General features: G+C 59.4%; 2 protein-coding genes and 1 non-coding gene across 10 annotated transcripts; 1 reads left to right on the top strand and 2 right to left on the bottom strand.

The window, feature by feature from the left end:
* Positions 1 to 663: 663 nt before the first annotated feature.
* Positions 664 to 3,489, bottom strand: STPG3 (sperm-tail PG-rich repeat containing 3). 4 transcript variants are annotated; one of them, XR_013520339.1, is made up of 7 exons: positions 3,346 to 3,489; positions 3,113 to 3,152; positions 2,407 to 2,538; positions 2,019 to 2,176; positions 1,774 to 1,908; positions 1,107 to 1,436; positions 664 to 1,020 (listed from the first exon to the last, which is right to left on the bottom strand). It is a non-coding gene; the product is annotated as a sperm-tail PG-rich repeat containing 3 (transcript). The 4 variants fall into 4 exon arrangements; XR_013520341.1 differs by lacking the exons at positions 3,113 to 3,152; positions 3,346 to 3,489 and having other exon boundaries at positions 1,146 to 1,436; positions 2,407 to 2,517; XR_013520342.1 differs by lacking the exons at positions 3,113 to 3,152; positions 3,346 to 3,489 and having other exon boundaries at positions 2,019 to 2,142; positions 2,407 to 2,517.
* CIMIP2A (ciliary microtubule inner protein 2A) lies at positions 2,609 to 10,620 on the top strand. 5 transcript variants are annotated; one of them, XM_078332746.1, is made up of 8 exons: positions 2,609 to 2,716; positions 6,537 to 6,747; positions 8,439 to 8,653; positions 8,728 to 8,993; positions 9,081 to 9,207; positions 9,545 to 9,639; positions 9,974 to 10,091; positions 10,481 to 10,620. In XM_078332746.1, exons 2-8 carry the CDS (start codon positions 6,545 to 6,547, stop codon positions 10,567 to 10,569), a joined length of 1,113 nt encoding a protein of 370 aa, XP_078188872.1. In that variant the 5' UTR covers positions 2,609 to 2,716; positions 6,537 to 6,544; the 3' UTR covers positions 10,570 to 10,620. The 5 variants fall into 5 exon arrangements, with proteins under 5 accessions (XP_078188872.1, XP_078188868.1, XP_078188870.1 ...); XM_078332742.1 differs by having other exon boundaries at positions 6,507 to 6,747; XM_078332744.1 differs by having other exon boundaries at positions 2,609 to 2,753.
* TUBB4B (tubulin beta 4B class IVb) lies at positions 10,562 to 12,940 on the bottom strand. Its single transcript, XM_035264293.3, has 4 exons — positions 12,807 to 12,940; positions 12,397 to 12,505; positions 12,205 to 12,315; positions 10,562 to 11,771 (listed from the first exon to the last, which is right to left on the bottom strand). The coding sequence occupies exons 1-4, from the start codon at positions 12,861 to 12,863 to the stop codon at positions 10,711 to 10,713; spliced, it is 1,338 nt and encodes a 445-aa protein (XP_035120184.1). The 5' UTR covers positions 12,864 to 12,940; the 3' UTR covers positions 10,562 to 10,710.
* Positions 12,941 to 17,801: the final 4,861 nt, after the last annotated feature.

Raw genomic sequence — 17,801 nt, 5'->3', positions numbered from 1 at the left:
AAGGGGATGGAGCTGACGCCACAGGAGCAGCTGCCCAGAGCCTTTTTGAAGGGGTTGAGCTCTGGACTTGGTCTGGGCCCGGGGTCCGGGAGGTACAGGTGCAGTCACAGTCACAGGGGCGACACGAGCTGCAGGTAAGCCTCCTGCAAGGTACGAGGGCAAGCCCGGCAAAGCTACAGGACCAGCCCTCAGCAGGGGCCCAGAGTCTGGGGCTGTGGCTCAGCCTACAGGGTCCTGGGCCAGTTTCCACAGGTGACTCACCCCAGCTGAAGGCCTAGATGAAGTGGCGCTGGGCCCTAGTGAGCAGGTCCCTGGGCCCCTCCTGAGGGCTGGTCAGGCGACCCCGTCTACTGGTGGCTCAGGGCATTTGTTGCTTCCTTAAAAACCAAGTCAGTTCCCTGGCTCAGCAAGCGGCTGACCCTCAGGTGGACAGCAGCTGGACTGGGCCCCTGAATGGCACGGCTGGGTAGGGGTGTCCCACAGAGCCTCCCATCTCACTCCAGGCTAGAGCTCAGTCAGTGGCACGCTGCCATATAGAGAAAAGAACACCCTTCAGGGCAGCCAAATGGAGACTCCTCAACAGGGAAAGCCAGAAATGACCCAGTGGCAGCCATATCTCCAGGACCGCCCCGGGTGAAGGACAGACAGCTGCACACTTCGGAGCATGGGAGAACCCACAGCATCTCTGTATAGCAGGGTGTGGGCAGATGGGGGCTCCAGGCTGGACTGGCTTTGTCCACAGTCCATAGAAGGGTTGTCCAGCCAGGAGGGTGCACCAGGGGTGCCCAGAGGGTCAGGGGCCAGGCTGGGGCGCCGAGTCCCAAGGGAGGCCTGGGAAAACCCCAGGAGAGGCCAAGGTTCCACTCGTTGGCCGGGCCAAGCTGGCTTTGCCCAGTGGGCTCTAGAGTGTGCAGAAGGGGCCAGCGTCGTGTCTCTTGGGTCTGCACACGCCAGGTGCCGAGGGGAAGCGAGAGTTGTAGCAGTCCTCCACGTGGTAGGCAGCCAGGCCGGGGGTTTGGGCTGGAGAGAGAGAGAGAGAGAGCGAGCCCCACCCAGCTGGCTCAGAGCCCCCACTCACACCTGGCTCCCGGCCCCACCACACTCACCCATGGCCCAGCCCTTGCCCTCCCCTCTCCAGGCCTTACAGCCACTGAGCCAGGTGGGGAACACCGGGGAGTGGCCCATGGAGAAGGCTGGCGGGCGTGGGCTCTGCAGGCAGCTCCCAGGAAGAATGTTGTAGGTGTTGGGGCCAGGGTGCCTCTTGCCAGGTGCCTGCAAAGAGGCCTGGAGCAGGCACTGGGGCTGCTCCTGGAGACCAAACCCCCTGGCCCGAGGCAGCCTGGGGTGGGTGTGGCCCTCAGGTGTCTTGGTGGCAGGGTGGTGGCCCCTGAAGCTGAAGGCGGGCCGAGCGGCTGGTAGTTGGCTGGTGAGGGCCACTGCGAAGCAGCAGGAGACCGTTGCTGCAGGGCAGGGAGCTCCCAGGACCCTCAGTCAGCCCTGCTTTGGTCCCGATGGAAGCCCCAGCCCCCGCCTGCCTGGACTCCCTGCCCCCTTCCTGCCCAGCCCCCACCTTTTGCTTTTGGTTGAAGTTGGCCTTCTGTGTGAAGGGGCTTTCACTCTGGAACCACACTGTCTGCCATACCCTGCACCCACCGCCCTCTATAGTGGGGTGGAAAGGCCTCAGGCTGTGGGGGTACCAGTGCAGAGGCTGAGGCCCCCATTCCCAGGGTGGGGACAGGCCTGGTGGTCGGGCCCCAGGGAGGGAACACACACCTTGGCCCTGGTGTTTGCGGCCAATGCTGTAGTGGGGGTGTGGGGAGGACTCTCGCACAGACGGGCTTGGCAGCTGGTACTTGGCGGGGCTGGGGACGTCCAGGTCAGCTGTGATCGGGGGACGTTGCTCCAGCACTGGCCGCGGGAAGCAAGCTCTGGGCCTGGGATGGTTCCAGCAGGCCCCTCCCACAGCCCCCCAAAGGCCAGCCTGGGGTGGGGGTGGGGCAGCCAGGACCCTCACTCACGCAGCTCCCTCAGGGTCTGGGTGCGGATGGGCAGGGACTTCTCGGGGGCTCCCATCTGTAACCCGAGGCCAGCTGGGCACTCCTTCATTTTTGGGGGCTGTGTCTCATCCCAGGCCAGCCCTGGCTCCAGGCCCAACAATAGCACGGATGCCTTGGGCCTGCACCGGAGACCCCCAGCCACTGTCCTTCAGCCCCTGGCCCTACAGCCCAGCCCCCATACTGTTCCTCAGCCCCTCAGCTGCTCCCGGCTGGCCTGTCCTCCACACTGTCCCTCAGCCCCCTGTCACTCCCAGCCCCCTGCCCCTCAGCCTGCACCCCCCACCACACTGTCCCTCAGCCCTCCACCATTCCCAACAGGCTTGCTCTCCCCCCTCCCCCCCCAAGTTACTGGATGGGCTCTGGCGGCATCGGCCTCAGGGGCCCATGGGTCCAGTGTTTGCCTCCATTGATGTAAAAATTTGCCAGGAATTTCACAGCCTTCTGGTCAAAATTCATCATCAGAGTCTCCTGGCTCTCTTCCCTGAGGGCATCACGGGGCTCTGTGACCTCACTGGTAGGCCCCTCTGTTGCCGGGGTTCCTGGGAAAGACTAGTCCATCCCTAGAGGGGCTGCCCCAGGGTCCCCACTCCCTGTGGCCCCTCCCCCACCAGCTAGATGGTCACTGGTTCTGCCTGGGCCAGGATCTCCAGCCTGCTCAGGTGACTCCTGGCCCAGCCCTCTCTACTCCGGTCCCTGGTAACTTTTCCAACTCCCTCTCCTCTCCTGCACCCTGGGGTCTCCTGGAAGGCTGGGTCCACTCAAGGGGCTTCTGGGAGGACTGAGGCCTTGGTAGAGGGTAGGGTGGGGAGCAGGACCTATGAGCATCAGCCAAGTCCTGTGGAGTCCCCTCTGCGTCAGGCCAGCCAGGGTTCCCTGGGGGTGGGAGGGAGGGAGGGAGGGGTCCAGGAAGGATCCCCGGAGAAGGAGGAGGAGCCACCATCCCACCTGAATTTCCACTTAGGGGAAAAGCAAAGCCACATCAGATGGTCTAACCCCAGAGGAAGGCAGGGCCCTGGAGCCACAGGCAGGGCTGGAGTGTGAGGGCGGCCTCTCACCTGGGGGCACAGAGGCCAGGAGGTGTCACAGACGGCCGAGCTGCAAGGAACAGCCAGACTTAGTGAGCAAGAGCCCAGGGCAGCACCAGGGCTCCCACTCTGTGGCCTCTGGAGCTGACCGCTAGCCGGTCCCAGCCCTGACCTTGGCCCAGAATCCACCAGGGCAGGGCCTGTGAACTGCCTTATCCACAGGCCCAGCTCCCAGCCCTCCTCCACCCTCCCTGACGCCTCACCTTCAGCACTGGGCCTGCCCGGCAGACAGACGGACACATGCTTGAGGAAACACAGGTTTTATCTGGGCAGGGGCTCACGCCCTGTGCTCTGGGCCCTGGCCCAGGTCGTGCTGAGTTCAGAGTTGCCTGGCTGCCGCAGAATGTAGCGTGCTTTGCTAATGAAGCTCTTGCCATTGGACAGAGAGGCTCCTCCTGGAATAAACATTACCGCAGGCGTGATTGACAGGGCTGGATGTCTGTCCTTTCCTCCCGAAGGCATGGGGGAAACGCACTTGAGGTGCTCTGTCTGCACCCGCACCACCACAGCCATAGCAGACGGAGGGTTCTGGCTGAGTGTTGGGGACTGTTCCCCACACACCAAGCTGGGAGTCCTCTAATTCACTTCTGTCACTGGCTACCTGGAGACGGTGTCAGATTCCACAGGGTGAGGGCACTGTCGCAAGTCTGGGCCTCTGGAACTCCTGACCAACCAGCTTCACGCTAGGGTTCCCACGACACCCTCTTTGGGTTTAATTTGCCGGAGCCGCTCACAGAACTCAGGGAAACACTCACTGACGGTTGCTGGTTTATTGTAAAGGATACTGATTGCAAAGGATACCAAGGAAGAGACCCGTAGAGAGAGGCGTGGGACAGGTGGAGCTTCCGTGCCCTCCCTGGTCTCCACCCCCTGGGAACCTCCTAATGTCCCTCTGTCCAGTCCTCAGGGGATTTCTCAGCATTCCTGCCCCCAGGGCATAGGATGGGACCTCTCTTGGGAGAGTCTTTTTTTTTTTTTTTTTTTTTTTTTTTTTTTTTTTTGAGATGGAGTTTCGCTCTTGTTGCCCAGACTGGAGTGCAATGGCACGACCTCGGCTCACCGCAACTTCCGCCTCCTGGGATCAGGCAATTCTCCTGCCTCAGCCTCCCGAGTAGCTGGAACTGCAGGCACGCACCACCATGCCCAGCTAATTTTTGCATTTTTTAGTAGAGACGGGGATTCATCTTGTTGACCAGGATGGTCTCGATCTCTTGACCTCGTGATCCACCCGCTTCGTCCTCCCAAAGTGCTGGGATTATAGGCATGAGCCACCGCGCCCGGTAGGGGAGAGTCTTAAGAACCACAATCAGAAAGGCAGATAAAAGAAGGGTAGGAGATCAGAGTCCCCCTTCCACCAGCCACCCAGGCCTCACACACCCAACATTCTAACAAATGTCTGTACCAAGGGCTGTGGGAGTTACCAGCCAGGAACAGTGGAGGGAAACTGTGTCCACCAGAGTGCCAGAAAGCTTCCTGGGGGTGGAAGCCACAGTGAGTGTTAACTTGATATGTACCAAATTGCTTTCCAGGAGGCGTCACTTAAATTAGACGCTCTTCTCACCATGATCCTGCCAGCAGTAAGCCTCCGAAAATGTAATCACATCAGCTTTATGTGATTATGGTCTGACTTTATGCCTGTATACTTACAAACTCTGTGGTCTTTTTTCTTAAAAGGTTCTGCATTTTCCATGGAGATTTGTTTATATCTTTGTTTTGTGAGAGTTTTTTTTTTTTTTTATAAGACAGAGTTTCATTCCTGTCACCCAGACTTGAGTGCAATGGCATGATCTCAGCTCACTGCAACCTCTGCCTCCTACATTGAAGCGATTCTCCTGCCTCAGCCTCCCCAGTAGCTGCGATTACAGGCTCCCGACACCACATCCGGCTAATTTTTGTATATTTAGTGGAGACAAGGTTTTGTCGTGTTGGCCAGGCTGGTCTCAAACTGCTGACCTCAGTCTCAAACACCCACCTGCCTCAGCCTCCCCAAGTGCTGGGATGAAATGAGCTGCCATGTGAGAGCTTTTCCTGCTGATCTCACATCTATTCATAACACCTGTGGCAAACTTTTTTCCAGTCTTTAGTTTGCCTTTTAGTTTAGTTTTTTTTTTCTTTGTTGAGACGTGGTCTGGTTCTGTCACCCAGGCTGGAGTGCAGTGGTGCAATATCAGCGCACTGAAGCCTCTACCTCCCAGGTTCAGGCCATCCTCCCACCTCATCCTCCCAAGTACCTGGGACCACAGGCACGCTCACCACACCTGGCTAATTTTTCTTTCTTTTTTGTAGAAGCACGGTTTCCCTGTGTTGCCCAGCTGGCTCAAACTTCTGGGCTCAAGCAGTTCACCCACCTCATCCCGCCTCAGCCTCCCAAAGTGCCTGTGGATTATAGGCATGAGCCACAGTGCCCAGCCTTCCCTCCCTTTTTTTTTTTTTTTTTTTTTTTTTTTGAGACAGAGTTTCGCTCTTGTTACCCAGGCTGGAGTGCAGTGGTGCGATCTCAGCTCACCACAACCTCCACCTCCTGGGTTCAGGCAATTCTCCTGCCTCAGCCTCCCGAGTAGCTGGGACTACAGGCGTGCACCACCATGCCCAGCTAATTTTTGTATTTTTAGTAGAGACGGGGTTTCACCATGTTGACCAGGATGGTCTCGATCTCTTGACCTCGTGATCCACCCGCCTTGTCCTCCCAAAGTGCTGGGATTATAGGCGTGAGCCACCGTGCCCGGCCCTTTTTTTTTTTTTTTTGAGACAGTCTCCTTTCACCCAGGCTGGAGTGCAGTGGCGTGATCTCAGCTCACTGCAACCTCCACCTCCCTGGTTCAGGCGTGATTCTCCTGCCTCAGCCTCCCAGGTAGCTTTGACTACGACTACAGGCTCCTGCCACCACACCCGGCTAATTTTTGTATTTTTAGTAGAAACGGTTTCACAATGTTGATCAGGCTGGTCTTGAACTCCTGACTTTGGGTGATCCGCCTGCCTTGGCCTCCCAAAGTGCTGGGATCACAGGTGTAAGCCACCGCACCCGGCCACCTTACTTCATTTTTATGGTTAGGAAGTACTTCCTGTAGAAAAGAATAAAATTCAGGATTTGTTTAAAATGTAAGCGCAATGCCCTGCCCTGCATGAAGGGCCCACTGGAGGGAGAGTCGACTCAGCCCTGCAGGTCAGGCAGCCCCTGACCCCAGCCAAGGCTCCGAGGCCCTGCAGTTGCAAGGGCATCCTGTCAGAGGAGGGTTCTGGAGGCTCCCGTCGCCTCACCTGGAGGCAGGGGCTGCTGGTCTCCTGGGGGCCCCAAGAGCTCAGGCCCTTCCTGGAGGGTCAGTCCTGTTTTCTCAGCCCTGAAGTTAATGGGACTTCCTCACAGGCCCCCTGCCTCACTGTGACCCCTCTCCAGACTGGCACATGTCTCGGCCTCTGTGTGTCACCTGTGCAGCGAGGTGCCCACAATGCTGGCCCCTCACAATGGTTGCCCAGCAACGGGACTCCCCTCAGAGAAGGGGACTGGACACCGGAAGGGACGGGAGCCAGCAAGGCCAGAGTGGAAGCAAAATGACAGCGACTCAGAAACACAGCCTCCTCACGCCAGAGCCACACTACATCCCTGGGTAAGACCGGGAGCTCTGGAGGGGCTGAGCCAGGGCTGCAGGAGGGGAGCAGGGCTGGGGCCTGAGGCATGGAAACCAGCGGTGAGGGGCCCAGAGCTGGCCTGGGACACGGGACGCTCAGGGATGGGGCTGCCAGAGGCCCAGCCCTCACCCTCCCTGCTGGTGCACCACTGCAAACACCACGCCAGGTGGCCACACGTCTGCTGATCAGAAACCAGGGCAGCCAAGCAGCGGGTGCAGGCCAGCTAGGAGGTGCCTGATGCCCACTCTGTAGAGAACTCCACACTTTAGTTCCTATTTGTATATAAATATATATAATTTTTTTTTAAGAGACAGGTTTTCACCATATTGGTCAGGCTGGTCTCGAAATCCCAACCTCAGGTGATCCGCTCACCTTGGCCTCCCAAAGTGCTGGGATTGCAGGCGTGAGCCAGTGCACCCAGCCCTTTATGTTTTTTTTAAATTATTTATTAGTTTATTTGAGATGGAGTCTCGTCCTGTCATCCGGGCTGGAGTGCAATGATGTGATCTGGGCTCATTGCAGCCTCCGCCTTTGGGGTTCACACAATTCTCCTTCCTCAGCCTCCTGAGTAGCTGGGATTACAGGTGCACACCACTACACCCAGCTACATTTTCTTGTATTTTTAGTAGAGAGGGGGTTTCATTATGTTGGCCAGATTGGTCTAGAACTCCTGACTTCGTGATCCACCTGCCTTGGCCTCCCAAAGTTCTGGAATTATAGGCGTAAGCCACTGTATAGGTGTGACTCATACTTTATTTATTTTTTATTTTTTTGAGATGAAGTTTCACTCTTGTTGCCCAGGCTGGAGTGCAATGGCATGATCTCAGCTCACCACAAGCTCCGCTTCCCCGTTCATGTGATTCTCCTGCTTCAGCCTCCTGAGTAGCTGGGATTATAGGCATGAGCCTCCATGGCCAGCTAATTTTGTATTTTTAGTAGAGACAGAGTTTCATCATGTTGGTCAGGTTGGTCTTGAACTCCGGACCTCACAGGATCAGCCCGCCTAGGCCTCCCAAAGTGTTGGGATTACAGGTGTGAGCCACCGCTCCGGCCCGTTGGCAATTTTTGAAACAAAGGCAGTTCTCAGTCCTTCAGTGATTATGCAGGCCCTGAGGAGCTGAACCGCCTGCACCACCTGCAACATGCCCCATGGGCCAAATGAAGGCCCCAAAAAGCCTAGCCCCAGCCCTGGTCCTTGTGAGACACCACTGACCTCCTGGGGTGGCAGGGGCAGGCTGAGCCCACCGCACACACTCCTGGCGGGCCCAGCCTGTGTTCAGGGGGCCGCCCCTTGCCTAGGCCCTGGCCCACATGTCCTGCGCCTGAATTTGCTCTGCCAGGGCAGAGAACCCCTGACTCGTTGGCCGTTGGGATGAGGGTTGGGAGGGGTTGGAAGGCTGTCGTAGCCTGTACAAGGCCAGCAGCCATCTGCTGTGGTGCTGCTGACTCGTCCCCAGCATGTGCTGTGCACTGCCTGTTCAGACTACGACAGCCCCAGAAGGCAAGTGCCTCTGCAGTCCCATTTGCAGATAAGCAGAGGGCAGGGGACCTGCCGAGGGCCAAGCCGCTGCTCAGTGGTGGGCAGGCTGGACCCCCGCCTGGCTTGATGGGCCCTGGGCAGCACTGGGCTGCCCTTGAGCCCTGCCCTGCCTCCTCTCTCCCATCACAGCTATGCCGGCTTCTACCCGCAGCTGCGCTTCCAGGTGGGGAACACCTACGGGCGCACCACAGGCCAGCTGCTCACAGACCCCAGCGTGCAGAAGAGCCCCTGTTCTGTGCTGTCCCCCATGTCCAAGCCCAAGTTCATTGAGGACTTCAGCCAGTCCAGGCCTCCCTGGGTTCCCTGCCGAGACCTGACTGAGCCCTACGTTCCCCACTACACCAGTGAGCTGCCATCCCCAGCCCCACACCTGCCCGCGCCCGCCTGTCCCGGCACTCACAGGCTGCCCTGTCTACAGGTCTGAAGCCCTACAAGAACTTTGAGATCCGAGGCCAGCTGCCACCCCTGGATGTGGACGCCCAGGAGCCACCAGGGGTAGAGAACATACCCAGACACCTTCTGCTGCCTGCAGGTGTCATGCCCTACCCCCCCCACCCACTGTGCCCACCAGGCAGGAAGGGGGACTCCAGAGACTCGGGATACCCAGGCCTGCGGCTGGCCTTCAGGGAAGAGGCCTGGAGGAACGCCGCCCCTGTCTGTGAGGCCCGAAGGCAGCAGCAGCAGGTACAGGATGCACTGGTCAGTGCCAAGCGCACTCCAGCTCGGCCCTGGATGGGAGCTGCAGGACGACCTCTGCCCTCCCCACTGCAGCTGTACCACTGCCGGAGGGACGAGTACCCACCCCACACTCACCAGCAGGAGACACTAGATGTGTGCAGGTTCCAGCGGCTGCCACAGCTGGACCACCCCAACCTAATCCAACGCAAGGCCATCGCAGGTGGGCGCAGGGCTGGGCTGGACGAGGACGTCCCTCCCCACAAGGTTCCAGGAATGAGGGCCCGTCAGGCTGCCACAAGGGCCGCTTTTCCTGCTCTGGAATGGGTTAGCAGGCTGGGGGGACCTCCTCTGCTTCCTGCTGCTTCCAGGAGTCCAGCTTTTCCCAGAAGGAGGTGCTGTCCTGCCTGCCTCTTCCCATTTGGCCACAGCAGGCAGTCGCCAACATCCAGGAAAGGAAAGAGAGCCTTACGTGGCTTCCCTGATGCGTCTGGGGAGGTGGGTATGGCCAGGGGAAGGTCAAAGGGCCTGAGTAGGACCTGCACAACTGCCCACCCCAGGCTATGCTGGCTTCATTCCCCGGTTCTCCTGGGTAATGGGGGTAAATTACCGAGACGGCGTCGCACAGGCCATGGACGAGTTCGACAAGAGCCAGGTAGGAGAGCGCCGTCCCAGACCTGCTCCCAGCTCACACAACTTCTTCCAGTCTGGCAGCTTCCCTGGAGGGGCCTTGAAGGCCAGGTTCCCTGCAAAGCCTGGGGAGGGGGCTCTGCCTGGCTCTCCTGTACGCAGAGGGGGCGCCCCAACGCCCTCTCCTGAATCTTGGATCCCTGCACTAAAGTTTTGGAGTGTGGGGTGGGGATGCAGGAGGCTGGGAGCATGAGCAGCTTTCCCACGGGGAGTGCCGGCCCCCGCCCCCACCAGGGGGACACTGTGTGGTCTGGTTGCCCTTGGGGGAGGCAGCTCCTTAGTACCTGCCTGTCTCCCAGTTCCTGTTCAGAAACCCCCACTGTGACCTGGGGGAGAAGCTTCTGGAAACACACTGGCCTAACAACCACATCTACAGCAGTCAAGGCCTGATCCCCTTCTACATGGGGTTCATCCCCTGTGAGTACAGGACCCCATGCCCAGCTTCTTAGGACAGGGTCACACAGACACATGCTGGCCATTGTGGGGAGGGGTGGCTGGGGCTCAAGCTGTCCACCCTTCACTGCTGGTTTGGAACCACCTGTCTGGCCAGTTCCTGGGTTCCATCTTGTGGTAGGATTGTTGGCCATTCTCTCTGTCCCTTTTGGATGGGGGTTACTGGGCTCTCCTAATAATGCCCAGATTCAGGCCACCTGGCCCCCTAAGGTTTGGTACCCAGGACAGGCCAGGCTTGCTTCAGGAAGCAGATGCCCAGAGCAGCCCCACACTCTTCTGAAGCCCAGTTTCCAGCCTATGCTGGTCCCTGGCATGTGAAAAGCCCAGCTCAGCAGCACCCTCGGTCCCCACAGCCATGCAGGACAACTACGCGCTGACGTTTGGCAACAGCACCCGGAAGGCCTACTGGAAGGAACAGGCACGGCGAGACCACACACTATGAAACAGCTTTAATGGTGTTGTCTGTACAGCATGGCGCATGAAAGGGAAAACAGCAGGTGCACACGCAGCGGGACAAGCCAGATAGGCTGGGAGTGAATAAAGAGTTCACACCGCTTCCCTGCTTTCCTGGTGACTGGAGGCTCTAGGCCACCTCCTCCTCTGCCTCCTCCTCAAACTCGCCCTCCTCCTCAGCTGTGGCATCCTGGTACTGCTGGTACTCGGACACCAGATCATTCATGTTGCTCTCGGCCTCGGTGAACTCCATCTCGTCCATGCCCTCACCCGTGTACCAGTGCAGGAAGGCCTTGCGCCGGAACATGGCGGTGAACTGCTCTGAGATTCGCTTGAACAGCTCCTGGATGGCTGTGCTGTTGCCGATGAAGGTGGCAGACATTTTTAGCCCCCGAGGCGGGATGTCACAGACAGCCGTTTTCACGTTGTTGGGGATCCACTCAACAAAGTAGCTGCTATTCTTATTTTGGACATTAAGCATTTGCTCATCCACCTCCTTCATGGACATGCGGCCCCTGAACACAGCGGCCACCGTCAGGTAGCGGCCATGGCGGGGGTCGCAGGCCGCCATCATGTTCTTGGCATCAAACATCTGCTGGGTGAGCTCGGGCACTGTCAGGGCCCGGTACTGCTGGCTGCCCCGGCTGGTCAGCGGGGCAAAGCCAGGCATGAAGAAGTGCAGGCGGGGAAACGGAACCATGTTCACGGCCAGCTTGCGCAGATCAGCATTGAGCTGGCCTGGGAAGCGCAGGCAGGTGGTGACCCCACTCATGGTGGCAGACACGAGGTGGTTCAGGTCCCCGTAGGTAGGCGTTGTCAGCTTGAGGGTTCTGAAGCAGATGTCGTAGAGAGCTTCGTTATCGATGCAGTAGGTCTCGTCTGTGTTCTCTACAAGCTGGTGGACTGAGAGGGTCGCATTGTAGGGCTCCACCACCGTGTCTGACACCTTGGGGGAGGGCACCACACTGAACGTGTTCATGATCCTGTCTGGGTACTCCTCCCGGATCTTGCTGATAAGGAGGGTACCCATCCCAGACCCAGTCCCCCCACCCAAGGAGTGGGTCAGTTGGAAACCCTGCAGGCAGTCACAGCTCTCAGCCTCCTTCCGCACAACGTCCAGCACGGAGTCCACCAGCTCTGCGCCTTCCGTGTAGTGCCCCTTGGCCCAGTTGTTCCCAGCACCACTCTGACCTGAGAGAGAACACAGCTAGTCACTTGTTAGCCAGGTAGATAGCACTACTGGTCACAAACACCATGGGAAAAAAGCCAAGCACGTGGTGTGGGCTGACCGCAGAATCCACCCTGCAGGTAGAGCAAAGGGACCCTCAAAGCGAAAGATCGGCAGCCTGCCGGGTCAAAACGAAGTCAGGAGCCCTGCCAATTTCCAAGGACAGAGCAGCCGACATTGCCCCCAGGTCAGCTCCCTGCAGGGAGATTATGTGGGCGGCGGCTCCTCGCCTCGGCAGACAGCTGGACCTTGCTCCCAAAGCCGATTTAGAAGAGGAGATTGAGCGGCTCAGGAAAGGAGGGATCCAGGGGCCCTGGCCGCGCAGTTCCCACCGCGGTGCCCTTGCAGCCGCCCCTTGACCTTTGAGCCGCCGCCCAGCTCCCAGCCGCGGCTCACCGAAAACGAAGTTGTCCGGCCGAAAGATCTGCCCGAAGGGCCCAGAGCGCACGGAGTCCATGGTGCCGGGCTCCAGATCCACGAGTACTGCGCGGGGCACGTACTTGCCGCCTGCGGGGACGGGAGGGCGTCAGCCAGGGCAGGGACCGCGGGGTCCAGGGAGGGCGGTCGGGGAAGGGGCTGGGGCCTCACCGGTGGCCTCGTTATAGTACACGTTGATGCGCTCCAGCTGCAGGTCGCTGTCCCCGTGGTAGGTGCCCGTGGGGTCAATGCCGTGCTCATCGCTGATCACCTCCCAGAACTGCAAGGGACGCGGGCGGGCCCGGGAGGCCCGGGGCTGAGTCACCGCGGCCGGTGTGTAGGGAGGCAGCCCCGCCCCGGACGGGCGCGGCAGCCCGGCCCTCCCCGCCCTTCCCCCTGCGCCACGCGCCCCAGCCGCCAGGTTCCTGGGGGCTCCGGCCGCCCGGCTCAGCCCGGTCCCCGCGCCAAGGGCCCAGCGACCGCAATGCGGGGGCGCCGCCCGCCGCTGCCGCCATCTTCCCGGGCCGCCCGGCCGCCTCGCCCGGCTGGCCCGCGCCGGCCCCAGCGCCCCGGCAGCTCACCTTGGCGCCGATTTGGTTGCCGCACTGCCCGGCCTGCAGGTGCACTATCTCCCTCATGATGGCGGCGACGGCGACAGCGACAGCGACGAGAATAGAAAGACAGCGAAACAAGCGGAGAAGCAGGCGCGCAGACTGCTACAACCGACGCTCCGCCAATGCTTATATACTCTCTGCGCCCGCCTCCGCCAGCCTCGGATTTGGCTGCCAGAACGAGGCTGGAAAGCTCCCTCGTTTGATTGGTCGCATTCCTGTCAATCAACCTGCCTAAGGTCCGCCTTTTTAACCCCGTTTGGTCTTTATTGGTCAGCCGCAGCCTCCGATCTCCCTATCACAATCCCCCCACCTGGTGCTGCAGTGCTCCGTCCATTGGGTGTTTCAAATGATTGATTTGCTCTGTCATTGGCTGGTTCCCGGGAGCACGCCGTCAGGCTGGCGCTATTGGCTGCGCGGGGTCAGCGTCCTGGTAACCGTCGCAGTGCCGCGGGAGGCGCGCGGAGGGGTGGGGCGCAGGCGCGGGCGCAGGCTTCCGGTCGGGCGGCGGGCAGCTGCGCGGGGAGCGGTGGGGGAGGGCGAGCCGGGCGGGTTTGGGGCGGGCGCAGCCCTGGCTCGCAGCCCGGGAACGCAGTTCGGGAGCCGGGAAGGGCAAGCCTGCGGCGGCCCAGCGTCCGGTGTTGCACCCTCGCTGGCCTTGCCCCGGGACACGGCATCTGGGCGCCGGGTGGGTTCGGGAGCGGGGTCCGCACGGAGCGAGCCCAGGGCTTCCAGGCTGCGGAAGCTGCGGTGCCTTCAAGGCCGGAAGATACCCGGGCTCGGAGGCCGCGGCCCCGAGGGGAGCTCCCTGCAGAGTCGCGGAGGTCGTGGGCCTTCCTGTTGCCGCGTCCCGCACGCCCGCTGCCCTCGCGGTCGGGTGAAGGGAGCACATGGGGGGAGGGGAGCGGAGGGCAGAGGCCTCCCCGCAGCCGCGCGCCCTGCTCTGTTGTGGAGACGGTGCTGGCCTTGCGCCGGTCTCCTTGGAGCCTCTGCCCCCGGAATGCGCGAGCTTCTCCGTCGGCAGGTGGCCCCGGGCTCCAGGGCGGGTCTTCCAACCGCGGGTCGGCGCGCTGGGGCTAAGTGATACTTCCGTTAATGCTTTTCCCAGTTTGTGACTTGATTTCTACTTGGGTAGGAAAAATTATGAATCGCGTGTGGTCCCACCTTTAATCAGTCTGCTTGAAAACAGATGCGCTGTATTTTTCTAGCATTTTTATTTTGCTTATTTTATTATTGTTATTTTGGGGCACGATCTCGGCCCCCCAGGTTCAAAAGATTCTCCTGCCTCAGCCTCCCCAGTAGCTGGGACTGCAGGCACCCACCACCATGCCGCTAATTTTTGTAATTTTGGTAGAGCTGGGGTTTCACCACGTTGGCCAGGCTGGTCTCAAATTCCTGACCTCATGTAATCTGACCGTCTCGGCCTCCCAAAGTGCTGGGATTACCGGCAAGAGCTACTGTGCCTTCTGTATTTTTGTAGCTTTTTTCTTTTCTTTTCTTTTTTTTTTTTTGAGACGGAGTTTTGCTGTTGTTGCCCAGACTGGAGTGCAATGGCACGATCTCGGCTCACCACAACCTCCACCTTCTGGGTTTAAGCAATTCTCCTGCCTCACCCTTCCGAGTAGCTGGGATTACAGGCACGCGCCACCATGCCCAGCTAGTTTTTGTATTTTTAGTAGAGACGGGGTTTCACCTCGTTGACCAGGATGGTCTCTATCTCTTGACCTCATGATCCACCTGCCTCGGCCTCCCAAAGTGCTGGGATTATAGGCGTGAGCCACCGCGCCCGGCCTTCCTTTTTTTTTTTTGAGATGGAATTTTGCTCTTGTCACCCAGGCTGGAGTGCAACGTGTGGTCTTGGCTCACTGCAGCCTCCACCTCCTGGGATCAAGCGATTCTCCTGCCTCAGCTCCCAAGTAGCTGGGACTATAGGTGTGCACCGCCATGCCTGGCTAATTATTTAATTTATTTTTAGACAGACTCTCTGTTGCCCAGGCTGGAATGCAGTGTCGAAATCTTGGCTCACTGCAATGGCCGCCTCCTGGGTTCCAGCAATTCTCTGCTTCACCCTCCCAAGTAGCTGGGATTACAGGCTCCCGCCACCATGCCCTGCCTAATTTTTTTGTATTTTTAGTAGAGATGGGATTTTACCATCTTAGCTAGGCTGGTCTTGAATTCCTGACCTCGTGATCCACCCAACTTGGCTTCCAAAGTGCTGGGATTACAGGCATGAGCCACTGTGCCCAGCCTTGTTTGTGTTTTGTGTTTTTGGTAGAGGCAGGGTTTCACTGTGTTGGCCTATCTTGAGCTCCTGACCTTGGCCTCCTGGAGTGCTGTGATTACAGATGTGAGCCATTGCACCCAGCTGTGTTTTTGTAGTATTTGTATTTGTATTTATTTTTGAGACTGAGCTGTGCTCTCGTAACCAAGCCGGAGTGTGGTGGCACCATCTCGGTTCACTGCAACTTCTTTTTTTTTTGAGACGGACTTTCGCTCTTGTTACCCAGGCTGGAGTGCAATGGCGCAATCTCGGCTCACCGAAACCTCCGCCTCCTGGGATCAGGCAATTCTCCTGCCTCAGCCTCCCGAGTAGCTGGGATTGCAGGCACGTGCCACCATGCCCAGCTAAATTTTTGTATTTTTAGTAGAGACGGGGTTTCACCATGTTAACCAGGATGGTCTGGATCTCTTGACCTCGTGATCCACCCACCTCGGCCTCCCAAAGTGCTGGGATTACAGGCGTGAGCCACCACTCCCAGCTGGTTCACTGCAACTTCTTCCTCACAAGTTCAAGTGATTCTTCTGCCTTAGCCTCCAGAGTAACCACACCAGCTAATTTCTGTATTTTTAGTAGAGTCGGTTTCACTATGTTGGTCAGACTGGTCTTGAACTCCTGACCTCAGGTGATCTGCCCACTGCGGCCTCCCAAAGTGCTGGGATTACAGGCGTGAGCCACCATGCCCGGCTGTATTTTTGTAATGTTTTTAAAAGAATAAATTAGGCCTGCTGGAGGGTGGAGAGGCGGGATAGTGTGGGACAGGAGGATCAACCGCTGGGGCCCGAGGTCTGTGGCCATGTAGGATGCAGTCCAAAGAGGGCCAGAAGAGCTGGGAAGTGGGGCAGGCGGGGCAGGGGCCGCAGGCGGGGCTGGGGGAGTGCCGCCCTCCTCCTTTGGCCTGCAGCTGTCGGAGGATCCACAGTGACGGCTCTGTTTACCGGTGGCCATGGTCCCAGCGGGAGGGTGTGTTACCGCCAGATGGGGGCATCAGGCAGACAGTGTTGACGGCCTTAAAGGACCCGGAGGCTAGCTTTTGTGGGAGGCCTCACCTGCCTGGAAGGACAGGTGCATGGGCGCTTCTTCCTTCTCCACAAGGGCCTCACTGATTCCCCTCAAAGGGTAGGGGAGCTCCCCGTACTCCCTCAGTCTCCCCAGGGAGCCAGCCAGGCCTGTCCCCTACAGGGGTGCCAGTCGGCACCACAAAGCTGGTGTCAGGCCCAGAGGGCATCCTAGAATCACAGGATTGTGGGAACTGAAGCTCTAGCTGCTAAGGGTTCCGTTCTCGCTGGAGCCCACCCCTGAGTCCCCCTCCTCCCCCCCCCCCCCCGCCTCCTAGAGCAAGTGGTCATCTCCCTCGGTGGGTGAAACCCAGGACTAGGAGGCCTAAGAGCTTGGCGGGCAGCTGGGGCAGAGGACCCAGGGAAGACTGGGGGCCAAGGGGGCAGAGGGCCTGGGAGATGTGAGCGGGGCTGAGGGAACCTGAGTGCAGAAAGGACAGAGCCACTGGAGAAATGGCTGTGGGGCCCCTCAGGCCTCATCTTCCTGACTGGCTACACCCCTCCCTATCCCCTAGTGGGGTCTGACCAGGGCAACTCTCAGAGGTGATGGGAAGAGAGGTGCCCTCATCAGGGCTTCAGTTCTTGATGGGAGGATGTGACGGGTCACAACAGCAGACTCAGATGAGCTCACGCCTATAATCCCAGCACTTTGGGAGGCTGAGGTGGGCAGATTGCCTGAGGTTGGGAGTTTGAGACCAGCCTGACCAACATGAAGAAACCACGCTTCTACTAAAAATACAAAATTAGCCTGGCATGGTGCCACATGCCTGCAAACGGGAGGCCAAGGCAGGAGAATCGCTCGAACCCGGAGGCAGAGGTTGCGGTGAGCAAAGATCTCACCATTTCACTCCAGCCTGGGCAACAAGAGCAAAACTCTTGTTTCAAAAGAAGAAAGGAAGGTTGGGAGGGAGGGAGGAGGAAAAAAAAGAAATGATCAAACTAGAACGGTCCCTGATGGGGCCACCTCCTCCCACCTGTTTGTATGTGCCTGACAGAGAGCTGGAGGTCTGGGGTGACCCAGAGCTTTCTTCCCTTGGGGGAGTGCAGGGGTGGGGCCGTGGGAAGCTCTGGGCGAGAGGTGGCAGGAGCCCCCCCCTCCCGGGTGTCCAGTTACCACTGGCGGACAGACAAGCCTTCCTGTGTGGAAACCTGACCGCACAGTGGAGGGAGGGCAAGGCCCCCCTCCCTGGCTCCGAAGTCCTCCCCATGGGCGTTGCTCGCCCTCCTGGGCCCACCCCACTGGCAGGCCTTCCCGGGACAGGGTCTCATTCCCTGTGGCAGTGTGAGGCTTCAGTGCACCCCAGCCTGGCAGGTGAGACCAGTGGGCCTCCCAGTGGCAGGCCTCCCAGTGGGTTCTGGGAGCTGGGACCTGCTGTGGCCCAGCCCAGGACCAGCGGAGAGACACAGAGGGCCGATGGGTAGGGGCTGCCTCAAGGAGCACCCAGCCCTCCAAGCCATTGGGGTCCCCTCCTCACACCCCACATACCCGGTGAGACTCCAGGCCCCACCCCAACCGTGACATCTGCCAGGGGCAGAGGGGGTCTGGGGCCTCCCAGCCCCAAACCACCTGCCCTGCTCCCTGCAGACTGGGCTCTCCCGTGTGCCCTTGGGAGGGACCCTGGCTCCCAC

The sequence above is a fragment of the Callithrix jacchus genome, chromosome 1 (genome assembly GCF_049354715.1).
Source record: "Callithrix jacchus isolate 240 chromosome 1, calJac240_pri, whole genome shotgun sequence".
NCBI lineage: Eukaryota > Metazoa > Chordata > Mammalia > Primates > Cebidae > Callithrix > Callithrix jacchus.
The sequence above is the reverse complement of the archived record's forward strand: the minus strand, read 5'-3'. Positions and strand labels throughout refer to the sequence as shown.

Coding starts and splice junctions, on each gene's coding strand:
- CIMIP2A (XM_078332746.1), top strand. CDS start 6,545: ATGTCTCGGCCTCTGTGTGTCACCTGTGCAGCGAGGTGCCCACAATGC. Junction 9,208..9,544: donor CCAACGCAAGGCCATCGCAG/GTGGGCGCAGGG, acceptor TGCCCACCCCAG/GCTATGCTGGCTTCATTCCC. Junction 10,092..10,480: donor CTACATGGGGTTCATCCCCT/GTGAGTACAGGA, acceptor CGGTCCCCACAG/CCATGCAGGACAACTACGCG.
- TUBB4B (XM_035264293.3), bottom strand. CDS start 12,863: ATGAGGGAGATAGTGCACCTGCAGGCCGGGCAGTGCGGCAACCAAATC. Junction 12,506..12,806: donor GCAACCAAATCGGCGCCAAG/GTGAGCTGCCGG, acceptor CGTCCCTTGCAG/TTCTGGGAGGTGATCAGCGA. Junction 11,772..12,204: donor GCCGGACAACTTCGTTTTCG/GTGAGCCGCGGC, acceptor GTTCTCTCTCAG/GTCAGAGTGGTGCTGGGAAC.